Source organism: Lactuca saligna, chromosome 4 (genome assembly GCF_052625555.1).
Source record: "Lactuca saligna cultivar CGN05327 chromosome 4, ASM5262555v1, whole genome shotgun sequence".
Taxonomy (NCBI): domain Eukaryota; kingdom Viridiplantae; phylum Streptophyta; class Magnoliopsida; order Asterales; family Asteraceae; genus Lactuca; species Lactuca saligna.
The window spans coordinates 229,923,843-229,943,683 of NC_136420.1; the positions used below are offsets into that span (position 1 = coordinate 229,923,843).

Here is a 19,841-nt window from a genome sequence, read left to right on the forward strand (position 1 = left end):
AGAGTTTGTGATTAATTGCATTTTTGTTTTCAAAAATCTCTTTTCCTCTCGTCACCATCACTACCGTCGGTAGTTGCTGTCACCTGCATCAACTACCACCACCATTGTTGCAGCACCAAAGATTCCAGTTGAAAGTGAGAAAAGTTTTGAGAACCACAGGTACATTTTTTTGTAATTTGTTTTATATGCGTGCACTTGTGTGTGTATTTTGTATATATGTGTGTATTTTATATATGTGTCTGAAATATGTTATATGTGTATGTATTTCATATATATGTGTGTGAAAATTGTGTGTATTTCATATATGTGTGTGTAAAAAAAATACTTATATGTGTATAATGTATGTATGTATGTATGTATGTATGTTTGTATGTATGTATGTATGTGTTTGTATGCAATTTGGATTGTGTTCATAGTTGTTTTATGTGTATAAAAAGTATGTATATTTGTGTATAATGTATGTATGTGTGTATTTATGTGTAATTTGGAGTGTGTTGATGGTTGTTTTATGTGTATAAAAAGTATATATTTGTGTATAATGTATGTACGTGTGTATTTATGTGCAATTTGGAGTGTGTTAATGGTTGTTTTATGTGTATAAAAAGTATATATTTGTGTATAATGTATGTATGTGTGTATTTGAATGCAATTTGGAGTGTATTGTATACAATGTATAAAGTACAATGTCATAATGGAAAAAAGAAACAAAAAGCAAGTAGCACGCTATTATTGAAAATGTTATTTAAAGTAAATTACTATAATAGTTCCTATATAATGTGTATTTGTAGATAAATCGGTAATTATTAGTTTGTTGGTTTGATTGTTGGTTTAACTTAAAAGGTTAATATTAGTTAGGTGGTTTGTTAATTTGATAATTTTAAGTTTGGTTTAAGTTAATAGGTGGCGGGAACAACGGTCCAGAGTCTACTGTGGAACTTATAGGAGGGAACAACGGCGGCGGGGATAATGACACGTCGTATTAGATTTATCTTTTATTAGATATTGTTGTATGATATAAATTTATAAGAATTTTGTTATTTATTTGGTCTATGTATGGTATTATAAAACTTGGATGTTATGTAATCGTTTTTCTGAATTTAACGTATCGGTTTTTATGCATTTAATGTTATTATGTATCAGTTTTTGGACAGCCGAAAATGACTGCTTTTAAAAAAAATAAAAAAAGGCAATAGCAGCAACACTAATAGCGGCGACACGTAGCATTACCGGCGACATGAGTATTCGCGGCGACATCATCATTAGCGGCGACAGTGAGCATTAGCGGCGACTTTTTGATCAATACCGACAAGACAGTAGCGGCGACTTAATAGCGGCGACGTATCGCTGGTAAAGCTATTAGCAGCGACTTTGGTGAGCAATAGCGGCGACTTTTGTCGCCGCTAATACCTTTTTTTCTTGTAGTGTCATTGTTTTTAATAAGGAGCTGATTTTTACATAATATTTTTTCTTGATATACATCGGTGTTATAAAATATTGTATTGTACAAGTCTATAATGCATCCATTGTTGTGTATATGATAAAAAACTGTTGTATACAAAGCATTTCCGTTCTCAATATGTCAAAATAATTCTTATTGCACGTCGATTTTGGTGGTGATTCGTTGTTTTATCATTGTTTATCTGTACTATGTTGTAGAAATACCAACGACCAATGGCAAGTCTCTTCGACAAACACGTTCCAATATGTGGTTGTTAGAATTAGAAGTCAATTATTAACAATTTAAAAAAAAAGGCCGGTGGTTGTTAGAATTAATGTCAATTATTAACCATTTAAAAACCATGGTTGTTAGAACTAATGTCAATTACTAACCATTTAAAAAACATTGATATCAATTATTAACCCTCTAAAATACGGATAAGATAACAGCGAATATTATTCAACCTTCGACTACTACGAACTTACACGCTAACATCTTATACAAAACAATTACATTTACCAAATCATAATACATAAATTTAAAATTTCATTACTTTATATCCCCACCCTAATCTCTATATATAGACACGCTCATAATGGCGGCTAGTGAATTCCACACCAATTTTCCCCATTTACTAAGAGAATACATTCAGATCAAAACATGGTATACTCTTTCACCATATTTTATAACAATCGCTGTACATCATTTCCTCGTTATTAAAATATTCTTCACTTCATAGTAATTACATATTATTTTGGTTCCATATGCAGGCAGCCAATGGCGTACTAGTTGGACCATGGGGAGGTAAGGGTGGAGTTAATCCCTGGATATTCATCCCCAACGGTAGAATTTCACAAATTTGTGTCAGCGCCTCTGGGTGTATAGATTCTATCAGGTTCACTTACATAGATCATCAAGGAGTCCAAAAACACTCGGAAAGATATGGAGGTGATGGTGGGTTAGCTCAAACGGTAACTAATTAAGCTTTCGTTACATATATTAAATACCTAAACATGAACTATACTTTTGTGTAGTTTTATCATACATCATTATCGATTATTTGGGTATATCTTCAGGTTACATTTATTGACGATGAGCACTTCATCGGGATTACCGGAACTGTGGGAGTATACGAAGGCTACACTGTGATTACGTCATTGTCTTTCCTTACAAACATAAAGAACTATGGGCCATATGGTACAAACCAAGGGACTAGTTTCTCTCTCCCTGTCACTAAGGGTAGCTTTGTTGGATTAAGCGGAAACTATGGAGCATATATCGACTCTTTCAGTGTCATTCTTCAATCATCTTCTGTTGGGAACATATTCAGCACAAACATGGTATACTCTTTCACCATATTGGGGTTGTGATTTACCTTTTGTATTTCATTTGTTGATTGCTAAGATTTTTTTTCACTTGTTAGTTATATTTTATTTTGGTTCTATATTCAGGCAAGCAATAAAATACATGTCGGACCATGGGGTGGTAAGGGTGGAGTTAAGCCCTGGACATTCATCCCCAACGGTAGAATTTCAAAAATTTGTATCAGCGCCTCTGGGTGTGTAGATTCTATCAGGTTCACTTACATAGATCATCAAGGAGTGCAAAAACAATCGGAAAGATATGGAGGTGATGGTGGTTCAGCTCATACAGTAAGCGAGCGTTGTTATTAAATACCTAAATATGTATCATACTTTTCTGTAATTTTATCGTACATCGTTTATGGATTATTTGGGTATATCTTCAGCTTACACTTGTTGATGATGAGCACTTCATTGGGATTACGGGGACTGTGGGAGTATATGAGCGCTACACAGTGATTACATCATTGTCTTTCCTTACAAACAGAAAGAACTATGGGCCATATGGCACAAACCAAGGGACTAGTTTCTCGCTGCCTGTTGCTATTGGTAGCTTTGGTGGATTTTGCGGAAACTATGGAGCATACATCGACTCTTTTAGTGTCATTCTTCAATCTACTTCCCTTGAGAAACACATTTAGCTCAAACACGGTATATTCTTTCACCATATATACTTGTGAATATTGGGTTTGTGTTTTGTATTTCATTTCGTGATTGCTAAGGTTAGTTTAGTTGTTATATATATATATATATATATATATATATATATATATATATATATATATATATATATATATATATATATATATATATATATATATATATATATATATATATATATATATATATATATATATATATATATATGGGCTCTATATTTAGGCAAGCAATAGAATACATGTTGGACCATGGGGAGGTAACGGTGGAGTCAAACCTTGGACATTCATCCCTAATGGTAGGATTTCCCAAATCCGTATCAGTGCTTTTGGGTGTGTTGATTCCATCAGGTTCACCTATATAGATCATCAAGGTGTCCAAAAATACTCGGAAAGATATGGAGGTGACGGTGGTTCACTTTATAAGGTAAGCGGGCTTTTGTTACAAATACTAAGTACCTAAACATGTACTATACTTTTCTATATTTTTATCATGCATCATTTATCGATTATTTCTTTATATCTAGCTTTAGGTTACATTTGTTGACGATGAGCACCTCAGCGGGATTACTGGAACCGTGGGAATATATGAACGTTACACTGTGATTACGTCATTGTCTTTCCTCACCAACAAAAAGAACTATGGGCCATACGGCACAAACCAAGGGACTAGCTTCTCATTGCCGGTCGCTAAGGGTAGCTTTAGTGGATTCAGCGGAAACTATGGCGCATACATCGACACTTTCAGCGTCATTCTTCAATCATCTTCCCTTCAGAAAATATTCAGCACAAACATGGTAAACTGTTACACCATTTTTCTGAATATTGGTGTAACGACCCACTTATCACGACCAAAATTTTCTTTTAAAACGTTACTAAAACCATATTTATAAACCTGTATCATAGGTCATAACATAATTTTTGAGTTTTAATTCAAAACATAATCTCATTATCAGAGTAAATCATTCCCAGGCTAACTGACTGTGGCTTGTGTACTGCAACGTCTCCGAGCTCCTCTTTTGCAAACTGAGTACTTGAAACCAAAACTGAAAACCGTAAGCACGAAGCTTAGTGAGCTCCCCCAAACTACCACATACCATACAATAACATATAAAACACATACTGGGCCTTGCCCACTGCATCAGACTGAGGTCCGGACTAACTCGGGCCTTGCCCCCTGCATCGGACTGAAGTTCGAAAACTGACTAGGACCTTGTCCCCTGCATCGGACCGAAGTCTGGAACTAACTGAACAAAGCATATCATAAACATATCAACTAGCATGAACACACATATACTGCATACTGCATTGGGTCGTAGCCCAGAACACATAACACATAAATCATGCTTAAGCCACAAAGGAATCAAACATACTAACTACTTTATCGGACCGAAGTCGGGAAACTACTGCTAGCTAAACGGGTCGGCATTGTGGCCTTAGACCCGTTTCTACTGGAAGGAAACTCACCTGGTACTGCTGAACTTGCTGATAATCCTCTGGCTGCTAACCGACAACCTTCTGAGCCACTGCTCCTCTAGCTTTTTGAGCTACCAATATCAAAATGATACTTAGTCTGACAGCCCTTCAAAAGTCAACTAAGTCAACTCTAGTCAAAGTCAAAGTCATGGTCACAGTCAACCTTCCAGGTTGACCCTACTCGCCGAGTCAGCCTACTGACTCACCGAGTTCATAAGCTCAGAAACCCCCCCCCCCCTTTCATTCGCGACTCGACTCGCTGAGTCAGACCATGACTCACTGGGTCTACTGTTTTTCGAGTCCTGACCTGTCCACTCACTGGGTCCCCACTCAACTCACTGATCCGAGTCTTAACTCGAAGGGTTTGGGGTTTCACGATTTGACTCGCCGAGCTCAAGAACATACTCGCCAAGTCCAAGGCAATCTTCAACAGACTCGCCGAGTTGTTCTTCCAACTCGTCGAGTTACTGCCTAACTTCATCCAACTCGCCAAGTACACCCATGTGACTCGCCGAGTCTCTTCAGTTCTTAATCCATATAGTGGCTTTTCGAGCCATGCAGGGGGTCAAATCCATATATCCATTCCTCTAGAGCCTAACCCCCACGTAAAGTGGCAAACTTTACGTGTAACTAAGGAGTTATAGGCTTAGAACAATCTAGGGCTAGGGTTTGTAACAAAGGGGCTTCACCAACAACTTATTGGCCTAAACTTTATGACTTTCTGGGATATTACCAACCTAGATCTAAGGTAGCAACCTCAGATCTACTCCAAACTCGAAATAGATCTCATCCATACGCAAAATTCCCAAAACTCAAACATAAGATAGATCTAAATGCACATAAGCCCAAACAACAGACTATTACCTCAAATGAAAGCTCCAACTGAAGTAAATCCCGGATCTACACCACTCCTTTGCAGCAAAGCCCTTGATCTTCAAGCCCCTCTACAAGATTCTCTCCTCCAAGACTCTATTCTCTCAAATAATGAAAGCTCACTCAATTCTAGGGTTTCTGGAACTCAAAAGGGGAGCAAAGAGGCTGAGGGTGGGTTATAATGTGCTTTATATAGGGCACAACCTCTGGGATTAGGGTTTTTCTCGCCCAGACCAGACTCGCCAAGTCCACTCGCAGACTCGCCGAGTCGGTCACTTACTGAATAACTCGGATCCCGCTCCGACTCATCGAGTTCCTCCTTGGACTCGACGAGTTAACTCTTGATTTAGAGCTTAACCTTTCTTTTCTTGGTCTTCCTGATTCTGGGTGTTACAATTGGGTTTCCGATTTACCTTGTCTACTTCATTTGTTGATTGCTAATATTTTTTTCACTTATTAGTTATATATTAATTTGGCTCGATATTCAGGCAAGTAACGGAATACATGTCGGACCATGGGGAGGTAACGGTAGAGTGAAGCCTTGGACATTCATCCCTAATGGTAGGATTTCCAAAATTTGTATCAATGCCTCTGGGTGTGTAGATTCTATCACGTTCACCTACATAGATGATCAAGGTGTGCAAAAACAATCGGAAAGATATGGAGGTGATGGTGGTTCACCTCATACGGTATGTGAGGTTTTGTTACACATATTAAATACCTAAATAATTACTATAATTTTACCATACATCATTCATTGATTATTTGATTATATCTTTAGGTTACATTTGTTGACGATGAGCACTTCATCGGGATTTCCGGAACTGTAGGAGTATATGAACACTACACTGTGATTACTTCACTGTCTTTCGTTACTAACAAAAAGAACTATGGGCCATACGGCACAAACCAAGGGACTGGTTTCTCGTTGCCGGTCGCTAAAGGTAGCTTTGGTGGATTTAAAGGAAACTATGGAGCATATATCGACTCTTTCAGCGTCATTCTTCAATCATCTTCCCCTGAGAACATATTCAAATCAAATATGGTATACTCTTTCTCCATATTTGTGAATATTGGGTTTGTGATTTACCTTGTGTACCTCAATTGTTGATACCTAAGGTTTGTTAATTTGTTAGTTATATTTTATTTTGGCACTATCTTTAGGTAAGCAATGAAATACATGTTGGACCATGGGGAGGTAACGGTGGAGTTAAACCTTGGACATTTATCCCTAATGGTAGGATTTTCCAGATCCGTATCAACGCATCTGGGTGTGTAGATTCTATTAGGTTCACCTACATAGATCATCAAGGTGTCAAAAAACACTCGGAAAGATATGGAGGTGATGGAGGTTCATCTCATATGGTAAGTAACCTTTCATTACATATATAAAATACCTAAACACCTACTATACTTTACTGTAATATATCGTACATCATTTATCTATTATTTTTGTATACCTTCAGGTTACATTTGTTGATGATGAGCACTTTATCGGGATTACCGGAACTGTGGGAGTATATGAAGGCTACACGGTGATTAGATCAATGTCTTTCCTTACCAACAAAAAGAAGTATGGGCCATACGGCACAAACCAAGGGACTAGTTTCTCGTTGCCGGTTGCTAAGGGTAGCTTTAGTGGATTTAGCGGAAACTATGGGGCATACATCGACTCTTTTAGTGTCATTCTTCAATCTTCTTCCTTTGGGAAAATATTCACCTCAAACATGGTATACTCTTTCACTATATTTTCAAATATTAGATATGTCATTTACCTTGTGTACTATATTTGTTGATTTCTAAGGTTTGTTCACTTGTTAGTTATATATTATTTTGGCTGTATATCCAGGAGAGCAATAGAATACATGTTGGACCATGGGGAGGTAACGGTGGAATTAAGCCCTGGACATTCATCCCAAACGGTAGGATTTCCCAGATCCGTATCAGTGCCTCTGGGTGTGTAGATTCTATCAAGTTCATTTACATAGATAATCAAGGTGTCCAAAAATATTCAGAAAGATACGGAGGTGATGGTGGCTCAACTCATATTGTAAGTGAGCTTTTGTTATGTATATTAACTACCAAAACATGTATTATATAATGTTTTGTAAATTTATCATATATCATTTATCGATTAGTTACCTATATCTTTAGGTTACATTTGTTGACGATGAGCACTTCATCGGTATTACCGGAACTATAGGAGTATATGAACGCTACACTGTGATTACGTCATTGTCGTTCCTTACCAACAAAAAAAATTATGGGCCATACGGTACAAACAAAGGGACTAGTTTCTCGCTGCCGGTCGCTAAGGGTTGCTTTGGTGGATTCAGCGGAAACTATGGAGCATACATCGATTCTTTCAGTGTCATTCTTCAATCATCTTCCACTGAGAACATATTCAAATCAAACATGGTATACTCTTTCTCCATGTTTGTGAATATTGGGTTTGTGATTTACCTTGTGTACCTTATTTGTTGGTTCCTAAGATTTGTTCATTTGTTAGTTATATTTTGTTTTGGCACTATCTTCAGGTAAGCAATGAAATACGTGTTGGACCATGGGGAGGTAACGGTGGAGTTAAGCCCTGGACATTTATCCCCAATGGTAGGATTTTCCAGATCTGTATCAACGCCTCTGGTTGTGTAGATTCTATTAGGTTCACCTACATAGATCATCAAGGTGTCCAAAAGCACTCGGAAAGATATGGAGGTGATGGAGGTTCATCTCATATGGTAACTAAGCTTTCGTTACTTATATAAAATACCTAAACATGTATTATATTTTTTTTGTTATTTTATCAAACATCATTTATTGATTTTTTGGGTATATCATTAGGTTACATTTGTTAACGACGAGCACATCGTCGGGATTACCGGAACTGTGGGAGTATATGACGGCTACACTGTGATTACGTCAATGTCTTTCATTACCAACAAAAATAACTATGGGCCATACGGCACAAACCAAGGGACTAGTTTCTCTTTGCCGGTCTCAAAGGGTAGCTTTTGTGGATTTAGCGGAAACTATGGGGCCTACATCGACTCTTTTAGTGTTATTCTTCAATCCTCTTCCTTTGGGAACATGTTCACCTCAAACATGGTATACTCTTGCACTATATTTTCAATATTGGGTTTGTGATTTACCTTTAGTACTTTATTTGTTGATTTTTAAAGTTTGTTAATTTATTAGTTATATATTATTTTGGCTCTACATCCAGGAGAGCAATAGAATACATGTTGGACCATGGGGAGGTAACGGTGGAGTTAATCCATGGACATTCATCCCGAATGGTAGGATTTCCCAGATCCGTATCAGCGGCTCTGGTTGTGTAGATTCTATCAGGTTCGCTTACATAGATAATCAAGGTGTCCAAAAATATTCAGAAAAATACGGCGGTGATGGTGGCTCAACTCATATTGTAAGTGAGCTTTTATTTATTTATTTATGTATATTAACTACCAAAACATGTATTATATAATGTTTTGTAAATTTATCATACATCATTTATCTATTAGTTGGCTATATCTTTAGGTTACATTTGTTGACGATGAGCACTTTATCGGGATTACTGGAACTATAGGAGTGTATGAACGCTACACTGTGATTACGTCATTGTTGTTCCTTACCAACAAAAAAAATTATGGGTCATTCTTCAATCTATTTCCCTTGGGAACATATTCAACTCAAACATGGTATACCCTTTCACCATATTTATGAATCTTGGGTTTGTAATTTTCCTTGTGTACTTAACTTGTTCATTGCTAAAGTTTGTTCACTTGTTAGTTATATTTTATTTTGGCGCAATATTTAGGCAAGCAATGGAATACAAGTTGGACCTTGGGGAGGTAACGGCGGTGTTAATCCCTGGACATTCATCCCCAATGGTAGGATTTCCCAGATCCGTATCAGTGCCTCTGGTTGTGTAGACTCTATAAGGTTCACATACATAGATCATCAAGGTATCCAAAAACACTCAGAAAGATATGGAGGTGATGGTGGTTCAGCGCATATGGTAAGTGAGCTTTCTTTACTTATATTAAATACCTAAACATGTACTATGATTTTCTATAATTTTATCATACAACATTTATCCATTATTGGGGTATAATCTTCAGGTTTCATTTATTGACGATGAGCACTTCATCGGGATTACCGGAACTGTGGGAGTATATGAAGGCGACACGGTGATTAGGTCATTATCTTTCCTTACCAACAAAAAGAACTATGGGCCATACGGCACAAACCAAGGGACTAGTTTCTCATTGCCGGTCTCTAAAGGTAGCTTTCGTGGATTCAATGGAAACTATGGGGCATACATCGACTCTTTCAGTGTCATTCTTCAACCATCTTCCCTTAAACACATATTTTGTTAGGTCTCGCATAATGTTTAGGATGTGTGAATTTGAATGTGAAAATTTTCACAATGCTTTTATGTTTTAGTCTTTGTTTTTTTGTATACAAACGTATTGTTTCTATATCATATGTTTGTTATTCTCATTATAACTTGGGTTTGCAGTTTGTTTTTTAAGTGACATGGTATTGACATAGTTGTCCTAACCTCATTATTTAGAGTCTAACAAACTCTCTTCTCACTCAATATGTATGGGAGAGTTGGTTAGAGAGAGAGTATCTTTTGGGTATTAGTTCTTTCATAATTTTATTGAAGTTTTCTTTACTCTCTATCAAATTAAAGATCTTATTTACTTTGTTGTCTTTATCTGGTTGGATCTTTGCTTTTACGCTTACATCGTTGCTTTTTAATCTTTTCTTTCCTAACAAGTGGTACCATAGTAGGATTCGTATGATCTATTTTTTAAAAATACCCAAATTACTCGAAGTTCTTCATTTTTCTCGTTTTTTACTTTGAATGTTTGATCAATTTCACCTTTTTCAAGATTTATTTGCAATTTGATCTTAGATTCTTTGTTCAAATCTTCTATTTCAATTTGAAATCTGTCAGTTGCTCATAGATCTAATTCTAATTCAATTGTTATTCAAATTCTTATAAAAATATGTCAAAAAGATTCTCATTCAATTTCTTTTAATCTCCCTAATAGCATTGCATCTACTACTTGGATTCCGATCCTTTTTCCAGAAGATTATAAGGCTTAGGTTCTACATTTTAAAGATTATATTCTTGAAATCGAAACTCACACATTTAGAGTCTGGCACGCAATCATGAAGGAACCTCACAAATATTCAAAAACAAATGATGGTGTTAAAACTCATTAGGAATTTGACAAGATCAATGTTGATAGCGAAGATCTCACAGAAGAATAAGTGGACCGATTGCAAAATAATATAAAGGTTAAAATGGATCTAAGTTTTTCTCTTCCACCTGATACATTTTGGTTGGTAAGTTCTTTGGATACTACAAATGAAAGTTGGACAAGACTAAAGGAATTGTACTTAGGTGATGCTGATCTTACTCATTCCAGTAAAACAACTATTATCTCTGAATTTGGTTCGATTAAACAAAAATCTGACGAAACTATTGATGAAGACATGAATCGATTTAATCATTAAGTCGGTAGAATGCTGAAATATAATTTCAAAAGAGAATTGATTGAACAAATGGAAATCCATTATGCTTACTAGTAAAGCACAACAATAATTAAAGAATTATTGTTTAGCTAATATGGATGGAAATCTAAGATCACATGAAGTTGAAGTTCTAGAAGATGTGAAGTCTGTTCCGAATGCTGGTCCATTAACATTTGTGGCTAGAGAAGATGGTTAAAAAGGTAAAAAGGTAAAGAGTGTTGCTGGAGATTCAGATTGTGATGCAATAGATTATGATTTTTCAAGTGAGGAAAAGGATTTGATGGTTAGCAATCCTAAGAAGTTTTTCAAGAAAACTTTCACTCGATTCAGAAACAATAACTTAGGAAAAGGTGAGAATGGCGGAAATAATTTCAAAAGTGGAAATTCAAACTCTGAGAAGACTAAAGAAGAAGGATTGAATGGATATCAAAATGAAAAAGAAAAGAAGGGAAAGAAGTTAGTCAGAGATTTATGTGCAGAAGATAGAGGATCTTCGCAAGATGAAGCTCGCTGGGAGAGCTTTGATCATTGGTGTATAAGAGAGTAATAATGGAAACACAAAGGTTCGGTCTACTAGTTCAGAAGATGATGAGGCTCCCTAGTCAACATACAAAGCTTACTATGTTGTGAACAAGACTAGGGATGCGAGCAGTGGTAAGTGTTTTATGGTGATTAGTGTGTGTTCAGGAAGTCAATGTTACTTTACATATGAAGGAGCAAGTTCAAATGTGTATTTTTCACCCAAGACAATCCTAGAGCATGTGGTAGAAAGTGAGAAGGTAATCGAAAAGCTACAATCCATCCTTGAATCTTTAAATATTCCTATTTATCGTTATAAATCTAAATTAATTGAGCTCCGAGATATAATTTCCTAATTTATTGAAAGCATAAAATGGAATCGTATAAGAACTTCTAATCTTGATGATGAAAGATGTTACCATTTTAGAATGCAAAAAGGAGGAAATGATAACATTTTCTGTCAGATTGCTCGTTATCTGTGTAATATTATTTCTCAACTCTATTTAAACTGTGAAATTGTGAAAGACATGTGTAGAAGGATGTTACCATTTTTTGAATTCAATGAGGAGGGAATAGATGTTGATTCTTATAATTGTAAATCCTTACTTTCATCCGATGAATCATTGAGTGACTCTGTAACAGCCCGAAATCTCAAGTATTGTTAAAATTACATTTTGGGATGTTTTAAAGGGGGGGACTCGGCGAGTTGGAGCCAGACTCGCCGAGTAGGATCGCAGACTTGGTCGCGGGTTCGCGACTGGACTCGACGAGTCCAGATAGGGACTCGGCGAGTCTGCGCTGTTTAGCGTAAACCGTAGCCGTTCAGGTTTGGGACGTATAAAAGGGGATCATTGGCCGTCATTGTTCCCTTTTAGCTACTGAGAAGAACCCTAAATCGGTTGTGGGCATCTAGAGCAAGGATTGAGGGCCATTGGTGATTTTGAAGAAGTTATTGTGCAAGAAGGGGAAGGTTTTGGCTAAAGGAACAGCAAGGGAATCACGTTTTGAGGCTTGGGGACACAGAGAGGGCGTTATTCAGGTAACATTGCGGATTATATTCTGTTATGTGAATGTGTGCATGGATTTGGCGTTTATGGAACCCTTTTCTGATTAGATTGATGGTTACCCTTGTTTCCCAAACGACTATAACCATGTATTAGGACCTTTAGAGGTCCAGAGGGTCCCATGCCTGTGTATTTCGGGACAATACTTATCTCAGGAAGCAGTTTGATCGACTGCATGGCGTGGAGTCGCCGAGTCCAATGAACAGACTCGGCGAGTAGCTTGGAGACTGACTGGGACTCGTCGAGCTGTTCTTCAAACTCGACGAGTGGAGTCGGGGTGGCCCCGCGATTCTTCCACGAAGAACTCGTCGAGTCAAGAGGGATACTCGACGAGTAGAAAGGGGAACATCAGGAATTGATGAGGACGTCTAGCCTCGCCGAGTCGCCTTAGCACTCGCCGAGTCCGGTCAAGTTGACCGTTGACCGTTGACCGTTGACCAGAGTTGACTTATGTGTGATTTCTTAGGGCCAGTTAACGTGGAAGATAAAAGTATTAATAAGAGGTATATGATGTTATAGGGAGCTTGTAGCTCGGCGGATCAAGTGCAAGTAATTTTAGGAGTTGCTAACTTCCAGTATCCACTAGGTGAGTCTTCTCACTATACTGTACCCGGAAGGGTTTGACTGTGTGACCGGAAGGTCGGATATGATATGTGTTATACGTGCCATAAATAGTAAGGTAATTGCTATGCGTGCTATGTATGTTTATATGGGCCGGAAGGCAATATGTTATGTGATTGGAAGGTCGGATATGGAATATGATATATGTGCTATATGTGGTAAGTTAAAGGTATCATGTGCCGTGTATGTTTATGGGCCGGAAGGCAATGTGTTATGGGCCGGAAGGCATTGTACTATGGGCCGGAAGGCAACACGTTATGGGCCGGAAGGCGATTATCTCATGGGCCGGAAGGCATTGTGCTGTGGACCGGAAGGTCAGGGCCTGGAAAGGCGTATGTGCGTAAGGTGTATATTGGGGAACTCACTAAGCTTCGGGCTTACAGTGTTTTATGTTATGTTGTTTTAGGTTCTTTCAGTAACACGGGATGGCACCGGCTCGATTGTACACACCAAAGAAAGAGTTATACTTGGAGGATTCTGGTTTTCTATTCAATTGAAAATGGAACTATGTTTTGTAATTCAATTATGAATGAGATTTTAAACAAGCGTTTTAATATTAAATTGATTACTTAAATGAAAATTTTGCCTTGAAATTTACGGTGTTACAAATTGGTATCAGAGCCTTGGTTTGAGGGATTCGTACGCGCCTTCGGGTAAATCTGGACTCAAACTGAGGAAGTAAGAAAAAGTTTTCAAATAAATAGTTTTCTAAAAGTGAATAAGAGTTCAAAGAGAAAGCAAGAAAGAGCAGTGTGTACAATTAGCCAGAGCCAAACGGTGATTTCCCAAAATACCCTTACTTTTGTGTTATGAAATATCTATTATGCACTTTATGAGATATTATTGCATGCTAGAGACAGGCTAGGTATTTCATATTTTAGGACTAGAATGGCCTGATTTGTGATGCCTTAGCCTAGGGTTTGTTGTTATATGTGCATTATGCTTTTGAGTATGTGATGAGTGAGACTATCCAGTTAGAACGCACGAGGGGTAGAGTTTCAGAGTTCGGTGGTACTTCCGAGGATGAGCCGAGAAGGTGGAGCTATCACAGATAGGGAGTCTTATGTATTCTTCGATGCTCGAATGCTGCTTGCTTTGTGCTTTGTGGAACTCTCGATGATGGGAGTCAGCTACTAAGTGAGTATGATGATATTCAGGAGGTAGATGGCTGGCATCATTAGGAGCTCTTCAGCAGCTGATAGCAAAGAAGTGGGAGGACGACGAAAGGGACTAGGGAGTAAACCTAGCCAGATGAGTACGCTGGTAGAGTAGAGGATTCCGCTGGGGAGCGAGCACGCGCGATGGGATTGGTGAAAGAGCTGGTCGAGCAGCTACTTAGGGACTCTGGGATGGTCTGTGTGGAAAGTATGGGTAGATGTGGCAGGTAGTATGGGCCCGTACTACTGAAAGCAGAGGACCCATACTTGATACAGGGAGCATTCTGAAGGTCCTAAGGAACAGATTGAGGAGTGATGTTATGGTCCGGTTACCATACATCGGAACAAATTGAGGAAAGATGCCATGGTTCGAGTACCATACATCGGAGCAGACTGAGGAGTAATGCTATGGTTCAGGTACCATACACCGGAGCAGATTAAGAAGGGATGTCATGGGATGAGCACTATGGTTTGTAGTGAATGACGCTTGTGATTATCTTGTTATCCGGTCATGATCGATGAGGTAGAGATCGAACGCTATGGGTTTAGGCCTGTAGACTATGATTGAGTATGGAGAGGCATCCCTCGAGAGGAAAGGCGAGTGCCTATCAGAGTATTTTGGTAAGGAGTTAAAGGCAGAGGAAAATTTCGGTCTGAGTTGAGCAACTAGTCGATAGAGGAGAGGTCACCTTCTAGGTGGGTAGTGCCATTTATGTTCGTGTGCAAGACACGAGAGGCCTGATGTTTCAGTTTTGGATTTGGGAGTACGCCCTGCAGGTCGTTATCGATAATGATTTCCCTCAGAGTATCAGGTAGCAGGTGTGCCGCGAGGTAGTGACTTATCGTGAGCAGACAGTCAGTTGGGACTGAGGTAGTCGAGAACCACACCACACCTAATTGTGAATAGTAGGTTGTGTTATTGTGGTAGCAGTAGGGAGTTCAGTCGAGTTTTGCAGTGCAGAGAGTTTTCGACTATGTTGGGAGTGGGTCCCTGTCCTTGGGACAATTCCGGTGTTGGAACATGGGTTGATGAGTTGAGGTGAGAGGAACGATGATTTTGCGGTGCAGTCTATGAGCCAGGGATGTTATTGAGCAGTTGAGATGCTTAGTGTTAGATCGGTATGGGATTTGGAACGATTAGAGGCAGTCGTGATGAGAAGTTCTTGGAGAGTTAATCAGAGGTTCAGAGTATAGAGGGTTGATTGACTTCTTTAAGGGGGGAATTATCGGGCGTTGCGTAGCACTTTCCTGGAGCAGGTGCGATTTCGCTGGTGAAAAATAGTCGTGGGTTGGTTGTGTGCTAATTGGTGATGGTTCGAACCCTAAGTGGGGGAGAACTGGGTGTAGTATGTAAGAAAGCATAGATTTGTCAAGAGTGGTTATAAGTGAAGTATAGAGATATGCTGTAAGAAATCATGAGACCAGAGGTGTCGGTGATCGAGGAAAAGGGTCAGAGTGAGTTAATGTGGGAAGTACTTGAGGAGGAGAACGAATGTATCCATGACAGGTGTTTGGTGTCGTTGCAAGTAGATAGAGAATGATTGGGTCGGTATGCGCATCCTTGTTTGGATTTTGAGTGTCGGGAAAAAGGGATTCGGAGAATTATCAGCATATTTCGTAACGTCAGCATTTTCTCGTATTCCAATCGAGAAATTAGATGCACCGAAGTTGTAAGGTGGGAAAAATATAGATCTAATTATGGGGTTCAGAAGAAATGTATTTTGTGTCTACATGATGCTTGGGGCAGGAGATCAGTGGTTGTGGCAGTATTCTGGGATATTCGGGTATGATATTCTTATTTCAGAGTTATTCGTGAATCCTGAATTGAATCGACGTGTGGCATATGAAGTATCTGCGGATCTAGTGGGAGCCTTTGAGTATGGGCATCCAGGGAGATTATTTGAGAGAGTGGATTTTTGCAAGATGGGCGTTTGTTATGTTGATTGCCTCCATAGTCTGTGATGGATATTCGAGTCGCAGTACTCACTAGACAGAGGGTGTTGTGATACTGCGGGGAGACGAAATACTCACTATTCAGAAGGGGTTGTGATACTGCATGGAGTCGCAGTACTCACTAGATGGCAAGAGAATTTCGATGTTGGAATGTTTTCGATCAGTGTATGAGGTGGAAGAGTTTTGAGTTTGGGTAACCCTGGTATTGAGTCTTTGGGGCTTGGATGTTGAGTCGGGGGCGAGACGGGGGTCTCCGTCTCTGTCGGGAGATGCGGGGAGATACGCAAGGAATATGCGCAGTAGAAACCAGAGATTTGAGTCGAGACGATCCTCGGTTGGATTATATTTTCTCGCATGAGGAAAAGAGGATTTTGTGACTGGCGTGTCACTGGGTCGGGATAGTGGTCACGGGGAGGAAGTTAGTGGGATATTTGGATCATAATATGGGTGACCGTTGGGGGCTCAGCTGTGGAGCCAAAAGCTGATCTGGTACTCAGTATTGAAGAGGAATATGAGAAATGAGCTTATCATGATGATATCTAAGGACACTTTAGAGAGAGTAAACGATTCAGACGCTCGAAGACATGCTTCGGGCATGTGTATTAGATTTCGGAGGAAGCCGCGGTACGTATTTATCATTGGTTGAGTTGTCCCATATCAACAACCATCATTAGTGCATTGGTATGCCGCCCTTTGAGCTGTTGCATAGGAGGTGATGTCGGACCCTCATTTGCTGAGGAGAGGTAACGCGTGGACCTGAGAGTCCTTGCGAGCAGATCCAGAGCATGTGCGATACATGGAGTAGTGGCAAGGTCGTCAAGCGGATTTCCCTAGGTAAGGGAAGAGGAAGGTATGTTGGGACTAGTGCAGCATGTGTATGCGATTACAAGAGGAGAACTCGTGAGAGTTGCTCTGAGAGTGAGAATGGGTCTCTCAGTCGTTCCGAATTGGATAAAGTGGGCTTTGGATCGGGGATCCGGTGATTCATGGTTTCCTAACCCTTATGGGTCGAGTGATCGTTGAGATTTGGAGCAGAGTTGCATCTTGGGTAATTCTCGGTTACAGGGAGTGGTGGGCAGTACAGAGATCGTGCTTCAGTCGACAGAGCAGATTCAGTAGGTTAAACAGAGATTATTGATCGTCTAGAGTTGACAGGTAAGTTATGCAGACAGACGCCGTCACGAGCATGTGTTTCAGGTCGGCGACTTCGTACTCCTGACGGTCTCTCCTTGGAAAGGGGTGATTCGATTCAGGAAGAGGGGCAAGTTGGGGACCCGGTATGTTGGGCCTTTTCGTGAAAATGCGAGGGTAGGACGGGTGGCCTACCGTTTGGAGCTGCCAACGGAATTGGGATGGATCCATGACACTTTCATGTGTCGCAATTGAAGAAGTGTATATCCGATGAGTCAGCAGTGGTTCCACTAGAGAACAATTAGGTGGATGCGAGCCTGTGTTACGCTGAGGGGCCAGTGGCCATCAGGGATCGGAAGATCAAGGTTCTGAGGAACAAGGAGGTACCTCTGGTATTGGTTCAGTGGCAACCTCGGAAGAGATCGGAAGTGACTGGGGAGCTGGAACGTGAGATGCGGGAGCAGCATCCGGAACTATTTTCAGAGTGAGACTTCGAGGGCGAAGTCTGATTCTAGTGGGGGAGAATTGTAACAGCCCGAAATCTCAAGTATTGTTAAAATTACATTTTGGGATGTTTTAAAGGGGGGGACTCGGCGAGTTGGAGCCAGACTCGCCGAGTAGGTTCGCACACTTGGTCGCGGGTTCGCGACTGGACTCGACGAGTCCAGATAGGGACTCGGCGAGTCTGCGCTGTTTAGCGTAAACCCTAGCCGTTCAGGTTTGGGATGTATAAAAGGGGATCATTGGCCGTCATTGTTCCCTTTTAGCTACTGAGAAGAACGCTAAATCGGTTGTGGGCATCTAGAGCAAGGATTGAGGGCCATTGGTGATTTTGAAGAAGTTATTGTGCAAGAAGGGGAAGGTTTTGGCTAAAGGAACAATAAGGGAATCATGTTTTGAGGCTTGGGGACACAGAGAGGGCGTTATTCAGGTAACATTGCGGATTATATTCTGTTATGTGAATGTGTGCATGGATTTAGGGTTTATGGAACCCTTTTGTGATTAGATTGATGGTTACCCTTGTTTCCCAAACGACTATAACCATGTATTAGGACCTTTAGAGGTCCAGAGGGTCCCATGCCTGTGTATTTCGGGACAATACTTATCTCAGGAAGCAGTTTGATCGACTGCATGGCGTGGACTCGTCGAGTCCAATGAACAGACTCGGCGAGTAGCTTGGAGACTGACTGGGACTCGTCGAGCTGTTCTTCAGACTCGACGACTGGAGTCGGGGTGGCCCCGCGATTCTTCCACGAAGAACTCGTCGAGTCAAGAGGGATACTTGACGAGTAGAAAGGGGAACATCAGGAATTGATGAGGACGTCTAGACTCGCCGAGTTGCCTTAGCACTCGCCGAGTCCGGTCAAGTTGACCGTTGACCAGAGTTGACTTATGTGTGATTTCTTAGGGTCAGTTAACGTGGAAGATAAAAGTATTAATAAGAGGTATATGATGTTATAGGGAGCTTGTAGCTCGGCGGATCAAGTGCAAGTGATTTCAGGAGTTGCTAACTTCCAGTATCCATGAGGTGAGTCTTCTCACTATACTGTACCCAGAAGGGTTTGACTGTGTGACCGGGAGGTCGGATATGATATGTGTTATACGTGCCATAAATAGTAAGGTAATTGCTATGCGTGCTATGTATGTTTATATGGGCCGGAAGGCAATATGTTATGTGATTGGAAGGTCGGATATGGAATATGATATATGTGCTATATGTGGTAAGTTAAAGGTATCATGTGCCGTGTATGTTTATGGGCTGGAAGGCAATGTGTTATGGGCCGGAAGGCATTGTACTATGGGCCGGAAGGCAACACGTTATGGGATGGAAGGCGATTATCTCATGGGCCGGAAGGCATTGTGCTGTGGACCGGAAGGTCAGGGCCTGGAAAGGCGTATGTGCGTAAGGTGTATATTGGGGAACTCACTAAGCTTCGGGCTTACAGTGTTTTATGTTATGTTGTTTCAGGTTCTTTCAGTAACACGGGATGGCACCGGCTCGATTGTACACACCAAAGAAAGAGTTGTACTTGGAGGATTCT

At 40.0% G+C, this 19,841-nt stretch overlaps 2 protein-coding genes across 3 annotated transcripts; both read left to right on the forward strand.

The window, feature by feature from the left end:
- The first annotated feature begins 2,061 nt into the window (after nt 1-2,061).
- On the forward strand, nt 2,062-3,810 carry LOC145043378 (mannose/glucose-specific lectin-like). Of its 2 annotated transcripts, XM_078992015.1 has the most exons (6): nt 2,062-2,101; nt 2,209-2,409; nt 2,515-2,778; nt 2,890-3,090; nt 3,186-3,450; nt 3,682-3,810. In XM_078992015.1, exons 1-5 carry the CDS (start codon nt 2,099-2,101, stop codon nt 3,438-3,440), a joined length of 924 nt encoding a protein of 307 aa, XP_078848141.1. In that variant the 5' UTR covers nt 2,062-2,098; the 3' UTR covers nt 3,441-3,450; nt 3,682-3,810. The 2 variants fall into 2 exon arrangements, with proteins under 2 accessions (XP_078848141.1, XP_078848140.1); XM_078992014.1 differs by lacking the exon at nt 2,062-2,101 and having other exon boundaries at nt 2,203-2,409.
- On the forward strand, nt 3,685-10,058 carry LOC145040521 (jacalin-related lectin 3-like; the record flags this gene model as incomplete). Its single annotated transcript, XM_078988434.1, has 14 exons — nt 3,685-3,882; nt 3,989-4,252; nt 6,293-6,493; nt 6,586-6,849; nt 6,969-7,169; nt 7,271-7,534; nt 7,654-7,854; nt 7,959-8,222; nt 8,342-8,542; nt 8,646-8,909; nt 9,028-9,228; nt 9,342-9,502; nt 9,622-9,822; nt 9,926-10,058. Coding segments are annotated over 13 exons (2,799 nt in total), but the record flags the coding sequence as incomplete, so codon positions are not given.
- Nucleotides 10,059-19,841: the final 9,783 nt, after the last annotated feature.

Excerpts from the sequence above, each read along its gene's own strand:
- LOC145043378 (XM_078992014.1), top strand. The coding sequence starts at position 2,203 with ATGCAGGCAGCCAATGGCGTACTAGTTGGACCATGGGGAGGTAAGGGT. Across the intron at positions 2,410-2,514 it reads ATGGTGGGTTAGCTCAAACG|GTTACATTTATTGACGATGA; the intron begins GTAACTAATTAA and ends GTATATCTTCAG. Across the intron at positions 2,779-2,889 it reads ACATATTCAGCACAAACATG|GCAAGCAATAAAATACATGT; the intron begins GTATACTCTTTC and ends TTCTATATTCAG.